Genomic DNA, 20,257 nt, shown 5'->3' with positions numbered 1-20,257 from the left:
TATAACTTGCAAAAACCTACGCTCATGAATGAAAGAGTGGCCGGAAAACATCCCAAGTAAACATTTCCCCAGCATCCTCTGCATAATCCATATTTCATCTTCGTAGCTATCTCGAATCTCAATTTTTCCCCAACAGTCTCTGGATCATCGGATGCTTCCATTAGTGCCATACGGCTGGATGTGTCCGAGAACGTCTCGAAAAGCATCCAAATCTTCTCCTCCTCTCTCTCTCTCCTCCATTAGACCGGTCCACGTGGGAGGGGGAGGAAAGGGGAGGAAGAAAAATCTGGAGAAATCTTCTTACATCGTACTTTAGTGGGAAGAACCAGAGCCAAAGGATTCTAAGCCTTTTTCCCTCCACTCATCATCTCCTCCTTCCGCATCAGCGAAAGCGTTCTTCTTCGAATAAATGGTCGTTAGGCGAAAGATAGCAGAAAGGACAGGAGGAATATTGACAAAGAATTTATGATGTAAATGAAACTTTCGGTCCCTCTCTCGTAGTAACACTTTAAAATGGATGAATTTTCAGTCTTTTCTTTCCAAGCAGACTCTTTTCTTGAAGAGAATGCATTGTTCAAGAGCTCACCTTTTCTTAAATGGTGTCTCCCAAATTTATTTTTGTGATCGAGAGGAAACCAACTGACTTAAGATCTTAAATGTGTTGCTATAAATCAACACTTGCTCACCAGGCGGCAGTGCTGGTACTTCATAACGCTTTGAACGTTAATGCATGTATGTGTGCATATTACTAGATGGGCCAGAAACTCGTTTGACTTCATCTCTGTGGAACTGGAGGACCATACCTTTTAGATTGCCCTCAACACCAGCACTACATTTGGCAACGATATTTTCATATGGAGGGGGGCTGTTGGGCGCCATATTGAAAAATTACCGCCAAGTTTTTTTTCTCGTTCATGGTGACTCAAATGCAAAATATATCGAACAAATATTGTAGAATTTACTCCAAGTAAACCCGAATCTAAGCAAAATTGACGGCTCTTGTTAAACTAAAACCTTCACTACATTCACGCCTGCGAATTGATTAATTTGTTCATTTCACTTCGTCTTTCTGCCACTTTCGGCTAATTGCAAAGATGAGTGATGAAACTGATGAAAGAACAATCACAAGGAATATCAATGTGGAGGCCTGGATTCGAACACGGGAGCTTGCGAATTGAATAAACATGGAAAAATGTGAATCGCTGTTTGTCCAATATGAACTTCTGGAGTGACATGGTGGTTCGGATCCCACTTTAAGCTGAAGGTCAATTCTAGATTAATCTATTTGTGCATAAAGTGAACTTAACTAAGTTCAACTTAAGCCAACATAGACTTGTGCAGTCTTCAAAATACCTTAGTCTTCGTTCAGTTGGTACAAGAGTTTAAAACATCCCCACTATGCTACTGACACAAACCTCAACGCAACACAAATGCAGGGTGGGACAGCATTCAGAGCGTAATTTAAAGTCGCAATTATATGCGGAAGAAAGTATTGAATGACCTTAGTGCCTAATTGTACAGAAAGAAATGCCATTTAGTAGGTCATGTTTGAATGTGACCAACGAGTGCCACGGCGCGCCACACATTCTTCCAAGCGGCGTCGGGCGCTGTCCATGAATCGTTCTAACATGAATGATTGATTTATTGATTTGCTTTATTTTACATCGCTTATTGTGGCACATTTGGCTAATTTGCGAAGATGGAGATGAGCGATGATATGATGAAATTGATGAATGGATACTCGCAAGCATCCATGACCAGGCCAGGATTCGAACCCGAGACCCCTGGCGTCGTAGCGCGATGTGATAACCACTCCGCCATGAGGGGGGGGGCAATCATTCTAACATGTTTGTCGGGATACTGATAACGACATCTCGGATGCGATCCTACAAAAAGAAGTTCGGAGAGGTTAAATCCGGGGACCGAGTTGGCCATGAGAACGGGAAATTAACTCCTGTGGAAAGCTCCGTTGCAAGAAACCCACCACACTGCACAGAATAAGACCAAATAACAACAGAATCACAGTCTACTGCAAGTAGCAATTCAGGCACAGTATAACGACATTGTTGCCAGCCTCACACTGTTGACAGCATCATCGTCATTTCCTACTCAAATTACGCTGTGAACGCTGCCCCACCTTGTATTGGAGGATGCAACTGTTCCCTCTGTGCGCGGGCGTATGGTTCAAGTAGCAGAGAATAGTGGCATAGCGTAAAAGAAAAGGAAAAAGTACAATGAGTAACACTGTGTCAAGGGAAGATGCAAGGTCACACCTAAAATCGCAGGGGGCAAGCACCGTGGTGCTGGAGGACCCTTCGTTCCCATATTTTTCTGGCGCCAGATATCTTGGTGGCATATTAGTAAGGTGAGGCCGAGATCCGGACAAGCATAAGAGTGTTCCCCCTTGTAGAACACGAGGCCACATACATTCGGGAATGATGGATGGGTGGCCACTTGAAAGACCAAGCCGACCGGAAACCAGAGCCCGGAGCTTCTCTTCAGTTTCCGGTTCATTTCAGGGCGGGAGGCCGGATGGTGTCCCTGGAAACGAGAAGGAATCCACCAAAATTTCCATTTTAATGGATTCGCGAGTTCCGGAGCCAAAAGGATCCTTCTTTGAAAGCGCTAAAAATGTAGTCCCGCGGATGAATACCAACCAGCGTCCGCGGAATTGATGGTCTTCGGTGTACAAGAGGAGTCAAAACAAGTGCCAGAATAATTCAGGAAGGAAGGAAATTATGTTGAATGAAGGAATTCATTATCTGTGGCGACGAAAGAAGGCATCGGGAGAGGGGAGGGGATCCTTTGTTGGAAAGAGGGGGAGGGGAGAGGGGCTCATAAATTGAAAGCGCCGTAAATGTGTCCAGGCCTGCTGAATAGCTTCGAAGCTAACAATCCACGAAGGGGCGAATAAAAATTCGTCGTCTTCTTGGATAGATTGGGTTTACACAAGCATCAATCTTTGCAGAAGCTGCGGATAAGGGAATCCCTTACGGATTTCACATTCCCTTGCACTGTAAGGGGCCGAGGTAGCCCAGTTAGTGTGTCGGCCTCCGTGGCGAGTGGTCGGACGCTACGACGCTAGGGATCCCGGGTTAGAATCCCGGTTAGGCAGTGGCGTGCCCAGGATTTTCGAAAGGAAGGGGTTTGCGTGTACTTTTTTAGTCGTCAGCCTCATTTTGCCATTTTTCTATGCCATTGATGTTCTTTTTTTTTTAGGAATCCTGGGCCAAGAGGGGGTTATAACCCCCCACCAACCCCCTCTTGGGCACGCCAATGCAGTTAGGACATGGATGTTTGTGTTTGTCCGCAATGATAAAACAGAATTTAGTAACAATTGACAAAGGCGAAAAGTGGGGAACGGGGGATGTTACCGCTTAGGGGTATTCCTAAAAAAAATGGTATAGCATCTGGCTACCACGCGGAAGATCCGGTTTTGAATTCCGGAGCAGGTGATCTGGACCATGAATTATACCAGTCATTTCTCTGTTTCTGCACGGCTCTGAGGCCCACCCAACCTCGTATCGATGTGGGATGGGGGTAAAGGCGGTGCCGGGAGTGATGCTGATAACATCATTCCAACTATGGTAGAGACCAAGAATATGTGAAGCTCTATCTCCAGATCGCCCCAAATGCCTTCGTGGCATGTCTGGACATTCAAAATTCAAAGGGGCACCTTTATCTTTACCTTACCTCGCAATGTGATTTGAAAGTCAGTGGCTTACGCTGAAGGGATGCTCTCCTGTCAGAGATAGACCACTTGACTCTGGATCATGTTTTCTAATCCTAACATTCGTCTTAGTCTTCTCCAAGCATTTCTCATCGCACTGGTCACTGGACAGGTTTGGGCCGGAACTTCAACACGTCTATACCATTGCGCTGAATATTTCTATTTGCTCTTCCCTTATTGCCTGCCTGTCAGCCGATCTTAGAAGTCTTAGCATCTGAATACGAGTCAAGTGGCATCAAGTTAAAACTATTGTCTGTATTTCTTTTAATAAGGGGAACCCCCGAAGTAAGCTCACCTACACCCGCATACATTCGAGGGTCTGCGCTTATTGTCCTGGTTTCTAAGAATATACCAGGACGTCAGTTGCTCCGAAATTAACGGTTCCCTTCGACTTTATTTTCTCTATTTATTTCAATTTGATTGCATTTAATAATAAGTATAATAATAAATTACAATGCTATACAAAGGAATATATATATAACATAATTGGAGTATACAAATACATTATGTGATATGGTACTACACCCTGGACTAATAAGGGGGGGAACCCCCGAATACAACCAAACCTCCACCCGTATGCATTCGAGGGCATACGCTTGTCCCAGTGCCTCTGCAATAAACTGGGACGTCTTTTGCTCGAATTACGGTTCCCCCGTTATCGTTGTGCACTACTATTTTATTGATAATTGCAGATACATAAGACTGAAAATAAAAAGAAAACAATACAAGATTAAATAACATAGTTAATAAATTGAGTTACATTACATTACATTTGTAGACAGTACAATGCTATACATTTTTCCACGTGAATAAGTATCTTCCGTTACATATTGTTTGTATTACAATTTTAGGTGATATGCTGTAATGTGTGGTGATCTAGCATGTACCGGATCCCGGGCTCCAGGATCTATGAGTGAGAAGTTTTTGGAGCTCGCACGCCCTATACATTATATAATATTGTTTATTGATGCATCTTGCATCAGGAGCCGGCAACCGAAAGCGGGTGAGCTCTTGGTTTAATACCATTTATTTTTACGTTTTGCAATTATTGTTGTCAAAGAATGCTCCACCCCAGAGGCTAGGTGTTCCTCTGCCGGTGTCCAGCCCCCATCTGTACAAGAGTTTGGGATTTGGAGTTGGTAAAGAGTGATTATAGCGCGCGCGAGTTTCCTTAGAACGGGTATGTGTGGTTTCTTAATGCTTTGAGATAAAAATTATATATGAGATAATAATAGATATAAAAATTTAAAAGAACATAATAAAAAAGAAGAAGAAGAAAAATATTTTAAACACTGGAGTTCTAGCGTAGTGAAAACATGGTGCTGAAAGTGTAGATATATGGTGATAAATATGAAACTGAAATATAAGACACTGGAGTACCAGTGCAGGGATAAAATGTGTAAAGTGCACTTTAGCATGCCAATTTAAAGATGTGTGTTTTGTTTGCGTCTAATGAGGATATTTATATGAGTTAGAGGATTAATTTAGATGTTTGATGTTCTGGATGCAGCCACCCTTATAAGGTAGTCTTTATGTTTCTCACCAGGCATTCTGATTGGACGAATTCTCCTACGCTCCTCAGCTTCCTGCCTTCCCAGTAAGACAGCGAAGAATCTTCTTCTAGAAGCATTTTCCGGAGCTTCCTCCACTTCTTACACTTCGTCTCCTTCTGCCTCCTGTTCGTCCAGCCGAGACGGTGCGGGAGGCACATTCCTGGTGTGTGAATTCCTTGCCGGTTGAAACCTGATATTCCTTACTTCTTCATTGTGTCTTGCCGGGATGGGCGCTTCCGGTTGGGGATTTTGGAGCCGAGTATTAAATTTTCTTTGTTCTTCTAATGATACTGCGTTCGCCAGGGCTCTAAGCTTGTCCAACTGCTGAGGACATAAGAGTGTTTTGATGTCAGTGGTTGGTAGTTCCCGTCTTAGTCGTTTGATCTCTTCACCAGCTGCCTGGCAGAAGAAGACTTTGTGTTCTGGCGTATCTCTTATCACACCACATGCGCTGCACGCAGGTGTGGGTCTGCTGCCTATTCGGCAGAGATGTGTACCATATGGGCCATGGCCCGTCAGAAGATGTACGAGTCCTCTTGAATATTGATTGCTGGCTAGTTTATTGTATCTGATGTTTTGCACAAAGCTATATACTCTTCTTCCATTCTCAGCAGTTTCCCACTCCATTTGCCATTCATTTGTCAATCTTGCTCTTATATCGTGTAGGGTAGGGAGGTAGATTCCAACACATTTCGTCAATTCCTGTTCATCTCCTTTCCTGAACTGGTATTTGGCTGCTCGCCATCTCACTTCCTTATCTAGTGGTATGTTACCAGTTACGGCAAGGAGCGCCTCTGTGGAGGTCGTGCCAAATGCTCCCGTCACTCTCAGGAGTATTCTCCTTTGTGAGGATCGAAGTACCCTAACATTCTTCTTATTTTTTAGTCCACCCACCCAGACCGAGGACGCATATGTGGTAATCTGTTCATATATGGACTTTATGTATGTATCCATGATGCCTGGTGGCAGATTATAGTTTTGGGCTGCCAGTCTCGTTAACTTGCTCATGGTATTTTCGCCTTTTTGGGTAATTTTGCGAATGTGAGCCCCAAATCTCATCCCTTCCTCCAGTGTCACACCCAAGTATTCAAATTATTTTGTCCTTTTCACTGTTGAGCCAGATATTTTAATGCTAGGATTCCTCTTATGACTTAGATGTCCTTTGGCAATAAGGTATTTCGTCTTAGATGACGAGAGTTCTAATTTTGCGCCTCTGCACCACTCTGCCAAAGTTCTCAATGCTTGATTTGCTTTATTCTCGATTTGAGCTCTCGAGTTGCCCGAACACACCACCGCTACATCATCGGCATAAGCAATAACTTGGTCAATGTTTTCGTCATTTTCTAGCGCTCGAAGACAGAGTTCAAGGTTTACATTCCATAGATGCGGGCCCAATACCGAGCCCTGTGGACAGCCCTTTGTAGTTATTTTTAATACCTTTACTCCATTTAAGTCGAGGTGAACTCGTCTGTCTTTGAAGTAATTTTCCAACAATCTGAGGAGTGTAACCGGGCAGTTTATTTTCCTGAGGGTGTAGAAGAGGTGGGGCCACCACAAATTGTCGAAAGCCCCGCTAATGTCCGCGAAAACGATTACGACGAGCTTCGTTTCTGATTTTTCCACAACCTGTTTTAGCTTATTTATAGCGTCCCCCGTAGAACGACCCTTTGTGAAGCCATACTGGTTGTCATTTTTTCCTACCAGCGAGGAATTCCTGCAGACGCTTGTTTATAAGTTTTTCAAAAAGCTTCTCCATAGTATTTAGCAGGCAGATGGGGCTGTACGATTTTAAGCTCGCAGCATCTTCTTTTCCTTCCTTCCTGATTACTACTACGCGTCCCTCATTCCATGCCCTGGGGAATTCCTTTCCTATAATACATTGGTTGAAGAGGGCTGTAATGAAAGGTAGTGTTTTTAGAAGCGTTTGCTTGATTACTCCAGCTGGTATGCCGTCTGGGCCTGGCGCCTTGTTACTTTTCATTGATGGCAGCTCTCGGACAATTTCTTCAGATGTGAATGGGGCTGTGGGAGTGTTGTTAGGATAGCGTCCACGTTCCCTCCTTATCGCGGCATTTTCCTCGTTGTCCGTTTGTTCTTCATCATCTGGGAGGAGTCCATGCAGCATCAGTTCCGCGGTTTCCCTTGCGTTATTGGTTAGGGTTCCATCAGATCTTTTTAGGGTTGTTGTCACCTCTCTCTGTTTAGTTTTGCTCGTGATAATTTTATACGGCAGACTCCATTTATCCTTATTAAGATATCTATTTACGAAATTATGCCACCTTTTCAATTTGAAGCTTTTCAACTCTATTGCATATTTAGACTTTGCTCTTCTATAGTCTTCTAGATAAGTTGCTCTTATGTCAGGAATGTTTGGTTTTTGGTATAGTTTTCGAGATCTGCGCATGTTGTTCCTAAGCCTTGTCAATTTGTTTGACCATGGTTTAGGAGGTCTGTCCATATCGTGCCTAGGCGTGGATGCCTCTATGGCTGCTTGAAGCTGTTTCGTGAGCAATTCTGCCAAATCATTTGCGTTATTTGCAGATCTAGAGCATTCTGGCAGATTGATGTTGTTTAGCAGAGCAGTCTTGTCCGTTTTTGCCCAGTTGTAGGTAGGTGGTCTCATCGTGTGGGTTTTTGGAGCACCTTCCAGGTTGACATAAAACTCAATGACGTTGTGGTCACTGGTTGTTACCATGTCCAGGACTTTCCATCTCTCTATAAGAGGGCTCATGCGGTTGTTGGATAGAGTTAGATCAATATTACTGCTCGCCTCCGCTCTACCCCGGTAAGTTAGTGGGTTACCCGGTTGATTTTCTACACTTAAGTTTAATTCAGCTAGAAGGTTCATAATTTTTTCGCCATTGGAATCCATATCCCTGCCAAACCAGAGGGGTGAGGAAGAGTTGCTGTCTAGAGTCACCAGAATCTTGTTGTATGAATAGGCCCTGCAGGCTTTTCTGATGTGGTCTATATATTTGTCGATGCTGTGACTATATTGACAATAGGTGTTTATGATTGTAAAATTTCGTTTATTGTATCCTATTTCTACGCAGTTTGTGTGTGAATCAGATAACTGTTCTATTTTGAGCATATTTATGTTTTTATTTAGTGCTACTATTGCAGTTTTGGCATTCTGGTTTTGGTTATAGGCTAGTATAGCGTCCAACGGTGCATGTATCACCTTTCCGTTTAGAATGTAAGGTTCTTGTAACAACAGCAAGTCGACGTTGTTTGTTCTAGCTAAGATGAAAATCTCCTCCGTGGCCAGTTTCGCTCCATTCAGATTTACCTGCAGTATGCCTAACTTGTTTCTCGTTAATGTCTTATTACAGAGCTCCACGACGGCCAAGGCTTGGTGGCATCCTGGACAACTCTTCCATATCCCCTTGCGAAATCTTTGTAGACCTCTTCTAAGTCTAGCTTTAGGTCCCTTCGGTGAAACGTTTGTTTTAGTAAGTCGTGCAATTCATCCGGACTAACCGGGATGTTGCTGCATCTTAGGATCATCTTATCCACAGCCTCCGGGTAAGGGAATGTAATGGATTTTCCGTTATCATGTTTTAATCTAACCAGCAAACGCAGCGCAGTGATTAAATTATCCCTCTCTTCAAGCCGGCTAAGTTGTAGATCAAGTTCGAATGTACGGTATATCATTGCTGGGTTGATGTTCGTTTTTGGGGTATCTTTGAGTTCTGGTCGGGGTGGGTTCATTATGACTGGTGCGGTAAAATTTGAGTATTTTGTTTGTACATGGAAGGGAGGAGCTTCCGGGTTTAGACTTGACCGACTTGGAGGTTCGACTAGGTCAATCAGGGAAGGAGAATGAGACGATAGATTGGGGCAGGGGTCATTCTGGGGGTCTTCATAGCTATGAGAGAAGTATGAGGTGGGGCTGAATGGGGTGTGTGAGAAAGACCAAGAGACTGGCGAGGATTGTGCAGAGTGTGAGTGCGGTGGTGTGAGTAGGACTGATTCAGGGGGAGAAAGTGAGAGTGGCGATGGCGGGGGGGATATGGATAACTGAGGGGGAATAATGAAGGCACATGGTTTCAGGCCAGGTATCGGTGTGCTAAGAATGGGTTTTTGACAGTTATAGTGAGTAGGTAACGGCGTTAGTGTGGAATGAAGAGAGAAGTTGCTGCGGGGAGGGGTGGGGGGATAAAGTAGTTATCCGGAGATTAAGGTATTGAGGTGGAGAGGAAGATCTATTGTGAAACGGTATTTTAGAATTTCCTGAAGTTCACCCTGTTTCCTTACTGCGTATGCCGCCGCTCTTGTCGCATTACGGCGTCGGCGGCTAGGGGTGTTCCTATTTCTCTTTCTTATTTGTTTAAATTCCATAATTGGTTTTTTCTATTAATCTCTGCTGAAAGAACTTCATTGTAGGGCAATCCTTTATATCGGCGTTGCACTTTCTTTTCCTTCTCATGCAGGGTATGCATAATTTTTCTACCCTCTCCTTTCTGCATTCCTCTCTAGAGTGTCCCTCAGCTCCACATATTATACAGCATTGCTCCCCTTTGCAGTGCTTCGCGACATGTCCATATTCCAGGCACTTGAGGCAAACCGGGACGACTAAGTAGTCCTTCATTGACAAGGACAGATAGGCTAAATGTACCTTATTCATATTTAGGATAAGTTTCCTAATTACGGGATCCACCTCGTATACTATGTGCGAGACTGGTCGGTTCCTGGGCCCGGTTTTAAACCGAAACTTGAATTTGGTCTTGAATTCATCTAGAGACATGTTCAAGTGTTCCTCGATACCATTCAGTGCATAAAATTCCTCTGTTATATTCTCCTCTTCTCTTTTGATTGGGATTTCATAAATGATCATCAGCGGGTTGCGTTTTTTAGGGAGTTCTACATTCAGTTTCTTGGATTTGAGGTTTTGATTATTCATTACTTTTTCAAGGTCCTCTCTGGTGGCGGTCTCCACAATAAGGGTTTTTGGGGTGGTTCGCATAGCTTCGATTTTTACCCTCTCACGGACTGGATTTATTGCCATAGTGAAATGATCCCATATATCACGAACCTTTTGGTTATCTTGCGCTGTGATAAATACGGTATGTTTTGCTTTGCTGGTGATTTTTTGTATTTGAGCAGCTTTTTCTCCCTGCTGTGCTGGATTGGACAGTGTTTGCGCATATGTTGGCTTTTGTTGAGTTGCTACTGTTTGGGGGTTATTATTAGTTTCCAAAATACGGCACGCCGTTCTTAAAGAACGGGACTCTACTATGGCTTCTGTATGCACTTGATTCATTTTGGCCAGGATTTCCAGTAGCAGCGTCTTTTTGTCCGCCGTAATATTCTTATCTTTCGATATCACGGTAGTAATATCTAAATGTAGCCTCTGGTACATTCCCAAGTTGTATTCTGACGAGTCTGATACAATTGTGCTTATTTGGCTTCCTGGGGGGTTTGGGGTGGGAGTTAGGTGTGGTTGGGATGCAGCGGTCTGACCGGGATTTTCCTGCTGCGAAACTGTATGCTCTGGGCTATCCGACAAGTGCTTCCTCTTGGAAGGGGGTGTGCGTGCTAACCCTCCACCCCTTCTAAAGGGGTCGGTTGTTTGCTTAGAGGGATAATCCATGCTGTGGCGGTTATTGGTATTCTTAGGGGTGGGCCCCGTGGGAGCCATCCTTCACACTGCACTTCGTTGCGTTACAAAACAGCGTATCACTCGCGGAGAACACAAGACAGCTTTCCCGCCAAGAGCGCACGTGGAGTTTGTTATTGTTTGACACGCGCTGCGAAACGTCAACCGATCACAACATCAAACGTGTATCACCACGTCACATCCCTTGAAGACAGGACGTGTCAAGCCTGGGTCGTCGCCCGTGTCCACGTCCCACCGCTACAGCGATTTAACTGCAACACATGCCGTCACTCTGAAGGGGGTGGTAGAGTCTGTTTTTCACTTGAAGGGGGGGTAATGGTCTCGGTGCTCGGGGGAAGGATGGGGCTCTTCGGGGGTATAAGTCCCGCCCCTTAGCAAGGGCTAGTTCTCGAGTTATCGGGTGGTAGACACAGAATGCACTTTTAGTCCTTTTAAGCCTAATCCTTGCATAAGGATAGCATGGGGGAGGTTTAACCTATGTAGAAAAGTTTGTACTCACCCGATTGCGTCGGTTGAGGTGTCTATACGTTCACTGAAATCTCCTCTTTGGGGCGGGTGCGGTCTCAGAGGTAAAACGGCTCTGGGGGGGGGGGGGTCACTGGAAGTGTTTTTTTCACCACAAGATGCACATTTTTTTTACCACTTTACCCATAAGGTGGCACTTTCACTAAATTTTCGGGGAACTTTCTTCTGTAACTCCGTGCCCAGTGGGCCGAATTACATCAAACTTTGGATATGGGAAGAGCACACATTTACGCACACGGTGATGTCCAGTGGCGGAGCGGACTCGACCGATTTCCAATCCTACGAGGGGTCGCGTCGCGGAATACCGGCGGCACAACCTCACGTACTCGGCGCCACACTCAAGGTATCTTGTATTTTGTACACCCTGAACTGCAAACTAACGAGGCTCTGGCGACTGGCCCCATGGCCAGTATAATTCTGTGTCGTCCTGTGTTTTGTCCTTATTTGTACTCAGCGCCCTTTTTAGCCTCAGCTTTTAACCAAGGTAAGGAAATTTTAGTTTTGAGACACGATTTTATTTTTGTTACGATAAGGGGCTGGACACCGTATAGTGTGACGGGTGCAAAATAGCCTTAGTGCTGACCCACCCAAAAAAATTTAATTCAAATTCAAATTCAAGAAAAATATGTGATATGATATATGTTCTGGGATCCAGAACAGAGGACATGAACGTCATGAGTGACATTACATTACATGTACATTTTATAACCATTAATGTACAGTGTAAATACTCCCTCTGTCCCATAATTATTGTCCGGTACACCTTTCGTTGTGGCCAGGGCATGGATTTTCTTTGCGAGTGTCCCTTCATAAATTTCTTTTTATCATTCCTCACCCTCATCATCGCGATTCAACACATGTGGCAGAAAAGCGAAGTGAAATAAATCAATCAACCACGCCAGAGCCTCTCTAGTCTGCAAAATACAGTCTAGGGTGTACGACATGGAATTAGAATTGACATTGGGATCCCTTGAGAAAGGGTCACACATTACATCTCAAAGGCTCTCGTATAAAACCATATCCTGATGACATCACAACAATATTTATTTGTAACCAATGGCAACTAAAGAGAAATACATTCTTGGGTTGCAAAAACCTTACAACCTACGTGAGGAGAAAAAGTGCACACACCTACGTGACTGTTTCAACCTCGTTCGAATAACACTACAAAGTTTGAAAATTTAACCATAAATAACACATTAAACTTACCTCCATCACATTATTAACGCTCATAATATGACGTCATCGCACAGATTCAAATTCCATGATTCTCCTCTTCATTCTGAAAGCAAAGAATTCTGTGTTAGCCATTTGTTTAAGATTTAGCTTGAGATTAACATGATAAGTAGTTATGAACCCTTAAATTGATAACGAAACAGCTACGCTATCTGTATTTAGTGCTGTGTCGTTGAAATGGAAGTTGACTTAAAAGTTTCCAACAGAACCGACTTCACCATATTAATTTCGCATCATCTTGAAGTGGCCTGCCCCTCATTTGCGTGGGACTGAAGACCCGCTTCTAATGACCCCTGCTTCTTATTGTCTCGCTCTGATTACACCGTACAAGTGGCTACGGATAATTCCTTGCGATTAGGCAAATGAGCCGTGCCACCTCGTTCCGGAAGCAGCCTAGGGCGGGCGGGTGGGCGGGCGGGTTTCCGAAATAGGTCTTTGCGTTAGAACGGCTCTCGCTGTTGCATAAGTTACACATACATGATACGTTTTGAATATTAGCGAGGCATTCAGTGGTTGTATTATATACAATAATAATATCAGAATAATGTCCGCACCGTGGCCCTGTGATCTTAGGCGACATGCTTTGGGCTGCGGCTACGGGACACAGGTTTGAGTCTCCTGGGGGAAGCGTGGCAACTTTTCTCCCGAGAATTCGGCCTGCGTATGGGACCCGCCGTCGTGAGGAAATTCGGGAGCTGAGAATGAGTCTCGTAACCCGGTCATGGAAATCCACAACAACGAATGGGAGTTCGTCGTGCTGACCACACGTCACCCTGTAACTGGTTGAATGATCTCCCACCTCGGGTGAGCGAGTGAGTAGGTGTTTTTCGTTGCTGTCTAGATATTAAAGATAGTTTCGTGGCTTTATTGAACTATTGAGAATATGTATATGGCAGCGAAGCAAACGACATGAAGGTTTACGTGAATGCTCAACAAGCAATTATAAGCATGTGTAATTTTTCAATTTTGGAATTTCATTGCGATTTTTCAAAAGAGGATGAAAATTGGACAAGTGTTTCAATATTAAGGCATTCAAATCTTAGTTGCAACATACTCACACAATTTCATGATTTCTAAGAAGGTTACAATATTTTCGACCATATTACCTAGGTACTATCGTGCAAATATTTCATGCACTTATGATTACGTTGGATGTTACTGTAGATCGGAAGTGAACCATGAACGTCTCTCGTGCCGCATGGGAAAGCTCTTCGAAGGGATCCGGTTGCATTAGGTCCTCTCTGGAAGAGAAAACAGGGGATTTGGAGCGGGAGGGGAGGGGGATGAAATACGAAGAAAAAGCTGGCTGCTTATGGTGCTTTGGCACAGAACCGGGTCATTCTGGGATCGATCACAGCCTGAGGCAGGTCCCTTCGGTTCCAGAGCTGAGGGGGGAAAAAATCTTCTCCCACGCTGGAGGTTGGGGAAACGAAACAACGGTCTGCTCCTCCGGGTGCTCCAGTGGCGTGCAGCGAATGTCTTCGAGGGGTATACAGCGTGTATCATGATCGAGTAAGCAACTTGTCAGATGTTTAAAAATTATCTGAAACACCACATCTTTCTTGAACAACAATGAGAAAATCTTCAAGTTTTGTTTTCATGCTCAAGACTTTTGCAATGGCAGTCATTATGGCGCTGGTGTGGTGTTGAAGAAAATGTCGACTTTCACAGATCCCCAGACCTTACACTCATAGTTTTCTGCATTTGGGGATTTATGAAAGACAAAGTCTATGTGCCACCTATGCCGCAGAATGTGCAAAAGCCAAAGGAGAGAATTGCTTTGGTGGACGAGGATCCTTAGGAAAAGTGTGGTAAGAACTCGCTTTTCGATGGTATGTGTGTCGCATAACTGCTGGAAGCCACGTTTTGAAGATATTCATAGAAACTTGAAGTGTTAGTGATTGATACATAACAAATATCATTGTTGTATTCCATATAGTTTAGCCGAAGTAAGTTTATAGTTGTTTACTCTATTGTGATACACCCTGTATTGTGTAAAGGTAAAGTATACATACGAGGGGATATCAAAAAGTTTTAATTATCCCCCAGAATTTATTGAGTGATTTCGATGAAACTTTGCTTCTGTAGTCATTAGACCTTCTATGTGTTCTGTAGTGAAAATTATTAATGTGTGTTATTTCTGTCTTTATAGGTGGCGCTAGTTGTCAGTAAAGTGCAAAATGGAGAAGATCGAAGCTCGCAGCGTTATTAAGTTTCTGCATTTGAAGGGTCACAACGCCCGCCAAATTCATGAAGAAATGAAAGTTGTGTATGGTGGTGATTGCCCATCCTATGACACTATTGTGAGGTGGAAGAGACATTTCCAAACAGGTCACATGTCTGTTACAGATGAACCTAGATCTGGACGCCCATCATCCACGGATGAGGCCGCCACAGTGAAGAAAATCGAGGATCTGATACTGGAAGATCTAGCACCAAGTGACTTTTTCCTTTTCCCACATATGAAGAATCCACTTCGGGGTCGCCATTTTGACAACACTAACGATGTCATATTGGAGGTGGAGCGCTGGTTTGCCATGCAATCTGCAGAGTCCTACAATGATGGTCTTCGACAGATCAAAAAACGCTGGGAGAAATGTGTAACTCTGCATGGTGACTATTTAGAGAAGTCACAATAAAAGGATATAAAACTCAAATTTCTGTCTCAATTATTTCATGGGGATAATTAAAACTTTTTGATACACCCTCGTATTTTCCATCGCGGTTACGGTGGAAGCACCACGCGCCATTCAATTTTGTACACAGAGACTTGCAAAAGTTTAGAATTACCCCTTTAACTGTGTTAAAAAATACCTTTCTTTCAGATTCACTGAAAGATGAAGAACATCAAATGTGATTTATTCATTCAATTTATGTTACTTCGTATTTCTACCATATCTGGCTAATTCTGAAGATGAGGATGAAAGGTGATAAGATGAAACTGGTGAAATGGCAATCACAGACACGCATAGACTGGCACAGACGATTATACTGGATGTGGGTCTGGTGCAGGGCACACTCAGCTTGCAACAAACGCCAAAACTAAATGCTGGTCCTCCTAACCTAACAATTACAATCCTAAAATCCCGCCTATATCCATCCAATAATGCATACGTATGTACAGTGCGGCAATTTGAAATCGAGACTGGTGCTGTAAAAAATAAACAAGTTACTTACCTTGGATCATTCAAAGTAGTACCCTCCTGCATTCACACATCGTAGCGCAATGCCTACCAGTGCATAGAAGGATTGCTGGAATTCGTTTAAAATCCAAGTCGTAGTCTTCTTGATTGTTGGTACGTCATAAAAGTAGGTACCTTCCAGTGCAGATTTTGGTTTAGGAAATAAAAAAATAATCACACGGAGCCAGATCCGATGAGTTGGCAGGGTGTGATAACACAGAGAGTCGATTTAGGGTCAAAACTTTCTTCGCAATCACAGTCTTGTGACTTGGGGCGCTGTCATGAAGCAGACGCCAGCTGCAATCATTCCGATACTCGGGCCTCGCAGTGTTTTTCCTTGCACCAAACGTTTCAGTACCTCAAGATAAAATGCAGTAGTAAAAGTCTGTCTGAAATTTCAGTCTTCAGTAATGATTATCCTCAATTTCTCAACCAATTTTGGTGTTCTCACCGTCCCTGATACACCTGGATGCTCGTCGTGTTCAATTGGCTCCCGTCCTTTACTGAAACGCCTGAGCAATTCAAATACACGCGTACAGGATAAGCAATTGTCCTTATAGAATTGCTACAACATGTCAAACGTTTCCGCAGCAGTTTTACCCAAGAGCGCACAAAACTTGATGTTTGCTCTTTGTTCCATGTCGCTCAAGGTCAACGAGCTCCGCTCGATTGTTCGTGAGATACCCGTTACTTGTTCGCACCACAGAAAGCTTGCACAGTGGCGCCACCTACCGAGAAAAAAAAATCAGTCTCGATTTCAAATTGCCGTACTGTGTATGTGGTTAGGTTAGGAGGGCCAGAAGTGAGCTCTTACCATTTAGGCTCAGTTTTGTGTTTTGTTGCAAGCTGGATGTGTCCCGCACCAGACCTTACTGAATGTGGGGTCTAGACGCCAGACCCTCGTTAGTCTTCCGTTGCTTATGTAGTCATTTATTTATGTATTTATTAAACAAATGATGCCACACAACATTGTTCCATAACTGACACGCATGTTGTGTCCTAATTTACGCCGCATTTATGACACTTTTGGCTAATCACGGCGATGAGATTGGTGAAGTGACAATCACAAAGGAGCCGACCTCCGTGTCGGAGTGGTTAGCACAGTGCGCTATGACGCCAGGGGTCCCGGGCTTAAACCCAGCTTAGGCATGTGCGTTCCTATCGAGTAGTCCCTCCATCAATTTCACCATATCGCCCATCCTCACATTCGCGATTATCCAAAAGTGGGAGAAAAGCGAAGTAAAGATATCTTCCTTAGCGTGGCGGCAACGTCATCGCCTTGCAATCAAGGAGTCCCGGGTTCGATACTTGTAGGAGGCACAAGTGCTTCGGATCCCACTTTAAACTGTAGGTCCAGTCCCGATTAGTCTTACTGTGCATCAAGTGGACTTTAAACCAAAATTCAAACTCAAAAGTAAAGTAAAATAAACCAAATCAGGACTTCAACCGGGTACCTTCGGTGGTACAAGCATGGGTTTGCCATAGCCACGGTGCCAGTTGGCACGCAATGACGTCGAATAGAGTAATTTTTCTGCTTCCCTGATGACATAGAAGGCTCCCCCGTACCTGGTGACGAAAGCGAAGCATCCGTGGCCACGGCATTTAGTCCAAAAGCCCGCAAACAAAGGAAATAGCTTGTCCGCATTGGCGCAAGAGCCTCTCGTGACAGTCGGCCATTAAAGGAAGCCATTCTTCACCAACCTCCACCGGCGATAAACAGCGGACGTTCAAGTAGAACTACTTCCGCCGAATCGCTTTCCGAGATAAGACATCCGCAAATATTCGTGGTAGCGCCGTAAAGGGGGGAGATTTGGGTTTAGATCAGGCGATGCTTCTCCTATCACCCGGAATTCCTAAAGTTGTTCTACGACGACTGAGCCTCCGACTAAGGGAATTCCCACGGCTGTTTGTTATGCTTTGTCTGATTGCGCCAGTTGCTATTAGTTCTGTTGATACAAGAACTTTATCGTTATTGTTGCAAGTGAGTGTGCTCTGGGGTATGGCGAGATGAAAGATAATAAATGTTCCTTTGCCATCTTTTTTCAGTAGTCAGTGTTGCATCACGGTTTTCACTCTGGCAAAACAAAGGAATTCTAAAATAACTATCCAGACCATTAAGCTGTGCCTTAACACGAGACACAACTCTCTGCTGGCCATCCCCTCCCACAAGACAACGTCGACTGTAACTAACATCGTTCTCTTGGGAACCGGACTGTGCGTGGATATTCTTCACGAGAAACTTGTTCTGAAAAATACAGGGTGTGTCATCATAATACATTAAATAGCTTTAAGAATTTGTTTCCACTAATCTACATGGGAAACAACAATGATATTTGTTGTGTATCAATAAGGAACAGTTCAAGTTTCTATGAATGTCTACAAATGGGTAAAAAATGTGGCTTCCACCAGTTATGTGACAGACATCCCATCGAAATTCTAGTTCTTCCCTCACTTTCCCCAAGAACTCCTCGTCCACCGAAGCAAGGGTGTTTCTTATTCTCTCATTTATCTGTTGCATATTCTGCGGGATAGGTGTCAGATAGACTTTGTCTTTCACAAAGCCCCCAGTGCAGAAGTGTAAGGTCGTAAGGCCTGTGAAAGACGCCATTTTCTTCAACACTACACCAGCGCCACAATGACCGTAATTACAAAAGTCTTGCGCATGAAAACAAATCTTAATTTTTGTCATTGTTATTCAAGAAACCTCATTGTTGTGTTTCAGATATTTGTTTAAAAATAAACCTGATTAGTTGTTTATTCTATCGTGATACACGCTGTATGCTAACAGGGTCTGGGGGCTTGGTTTGTGGCAGGACCATCCTCATTAAAACCCAGAAAAGCCCATTGACAGCACTGTGACATGGCGAGGAAGTGCCGCCATTAAATAAGCACTGCCCCTGCTGCCTTGCAGGGAGGGGAGGGATCTCCAAAGGCTAAGGGAAGGATACCCTGACAGAAAACCAAGGGTGGGGCAGACTCAAAAGGCATGGTAAAGCCAACTGTCCTAGGGGAGTAAACCCTAAAGAAATCCACCCTGCGTTGGGCCAATCCCCCACACAAGGGTATTAACGGATTCAGAGAAAAAACAGGAGCCTCGGAATGGACAGATCAACACAACAACGACCGGACTGGAAAAGGAAAACGAGAATGGGAACATGGAACATTAAAACTATATTAGGAAAAGAAGTTGAATTAGTACAGGAAATGAAGACACGTAAGATAGATGTAATGGGAATTAGTGAAGTAAGAAAGAAAGGAAATGGCATACAAAGGCTTGAGGAGGGATATACCTTGAGATATTCAGGTGTTGGACAGGGCAGAAGAGCAAAAGAAGGGGTAGGAATTGTAACAAGTCAGGAATATGAAACAAAGGTCAGTGGCTGGGAACCAGTTAACTCAAGAATAATTGTAGTTAAATTTGATATAGAATATAAAATATCATATATCCAAGTATATGCACCAACAGAAGATGCCTCTGTGCTTGATAAGGAGGAATTTTATGTACAACTCCAGAGGACAGTAGATAAAGAAGTAATGGAGGGACGGTATGTAATGATAGTGGGAGACTTAAATGCAAGAACAGGTAAAGATAAGAAGGTAGCCCATGGTAGTATGGGAAGCTACGGGGGAGAAAAGACATTGAATGAGAATGGCAAGAGATTACTGGAGTTTTGTGTAGAAAATCAGTTGCTTCTTGGAAACTCCTTCTTCCCACATAAGGAGGCACATAAAATAACCTTCCAGGCTGAAGGAAGAAATGCTAAAAGCATAATAGACTACATAATATATACCAGTAGTATTAGGAGAAACATAATGGATGTTAAAGTTATAAGAGGTGCTGAACTGGGTACAGATCATAGATTACTAATAGTGGACACACGCTTCACGAGACCACCAAAGCCCAGAATGAAAAAATACCAAACAATTAAGATAAATGAGTTACAGAAAAAGAGAAGAAGGAAGAGTATAAAGAACAGGTAACAGCCAGACTGACAGAAGGACCAGATGTAGAACAACTAGAGATAGAAGAAATATGGAAGAGAATTAAAAAGGCACTCATAAAATCTGCAGAAGAAGTATGCGGAAAGAAAATAGTAGATACAAGAAAAAAGAAAACGTCTTGGTGGAATGAAGAAGTGAAACAAAAAGTAAAAAACAAAAAGGAAGCATGGAAAAAATATATTATGTCTCAGACAGAAGAACATAGAAGGAAATACATTGAAAAAAGAAACGAAGTCAAGGAAATAGTGAAGAAAGCTAAAATAACATCCTGGGAAAAATTTGGAAATATGGTTGAAGAAAAAGCTAGAGAAAAGAATACAAGGCAATTTTGGAAAGTTGTAAAGAACTTGAGAGGAAAATATGGAAAAACAATAAGAACCATTAAAGATGGAGATAAATTGATCACAGA

The 20,257-nt window shown here is 43.5% G+C and overlaps 2 protein-coding genes across 2 annotated transcripts in view; one reads left to right on the top strand and one right to left on the bottom strand.

Annotated features, from left to right (window-relative positions):
- Positions 1 to 20,257, bottom strand: part of LOC146003616 (suppressor of lurcher protein 1-like) — a 445,888-nt gene that overhangs the window by 362,515 nt on the left and 63,116 nt on the right. The window contains exon 2 of the mRNA XM_083141931.1: positions 12,638 to 12,710. Coding sequence (XP_082998057.1) covers positions 12,638 to 12,661 — 24 coding nt within the window. The 5' untranslated portion in view covers positions 12,662 to 12,710. The remainder of the gene's footprint in view (positions 1 to 12,637; positions 12,711 to 20,257) is intronic.
- On the top strand, positions 18,946 to 19,827 carry LOC146003772 (protein CFDP2-like). Its single transcript, XM_083142184.1, has one exon. The coding sequence runs from the start codon at positions 18,946 to 18,948 to the stop codon at positions 19,825 to 19,827; it is 882 nt and encodes a 293-aa protein (XP_082998310.1).

The sequence above is a fragment of the Lepisma saccharinum genome, chromosome 20, assembly GCF_977018435.1.
Source record: "Lepisma saccharinum chromosome 20, izLepSacc3.1, whole genome shotgun sequence".
Taxonomy (NCBI): domain Eukaryota; kingdom Metazoa; phylum Arthropoda; class Insecta; order Zygentoma; family Lepismatidae; genus Lepisma; species Lepisma saccharinum.
The sequence above is the reverse complement of the archived record's forward strand: the minus strand, read 5'-3'. Positions and strand labels throughout refer to the sequence as shown.

Coding starts and splice junctions, on each gene's coding strand:
- LOC146003772 (XM_083142184.1), top strand. CDS start 18,946: ATGGACAGATCAACACAACAACGACCGGACTGGAAAAGGAAAACGAGA.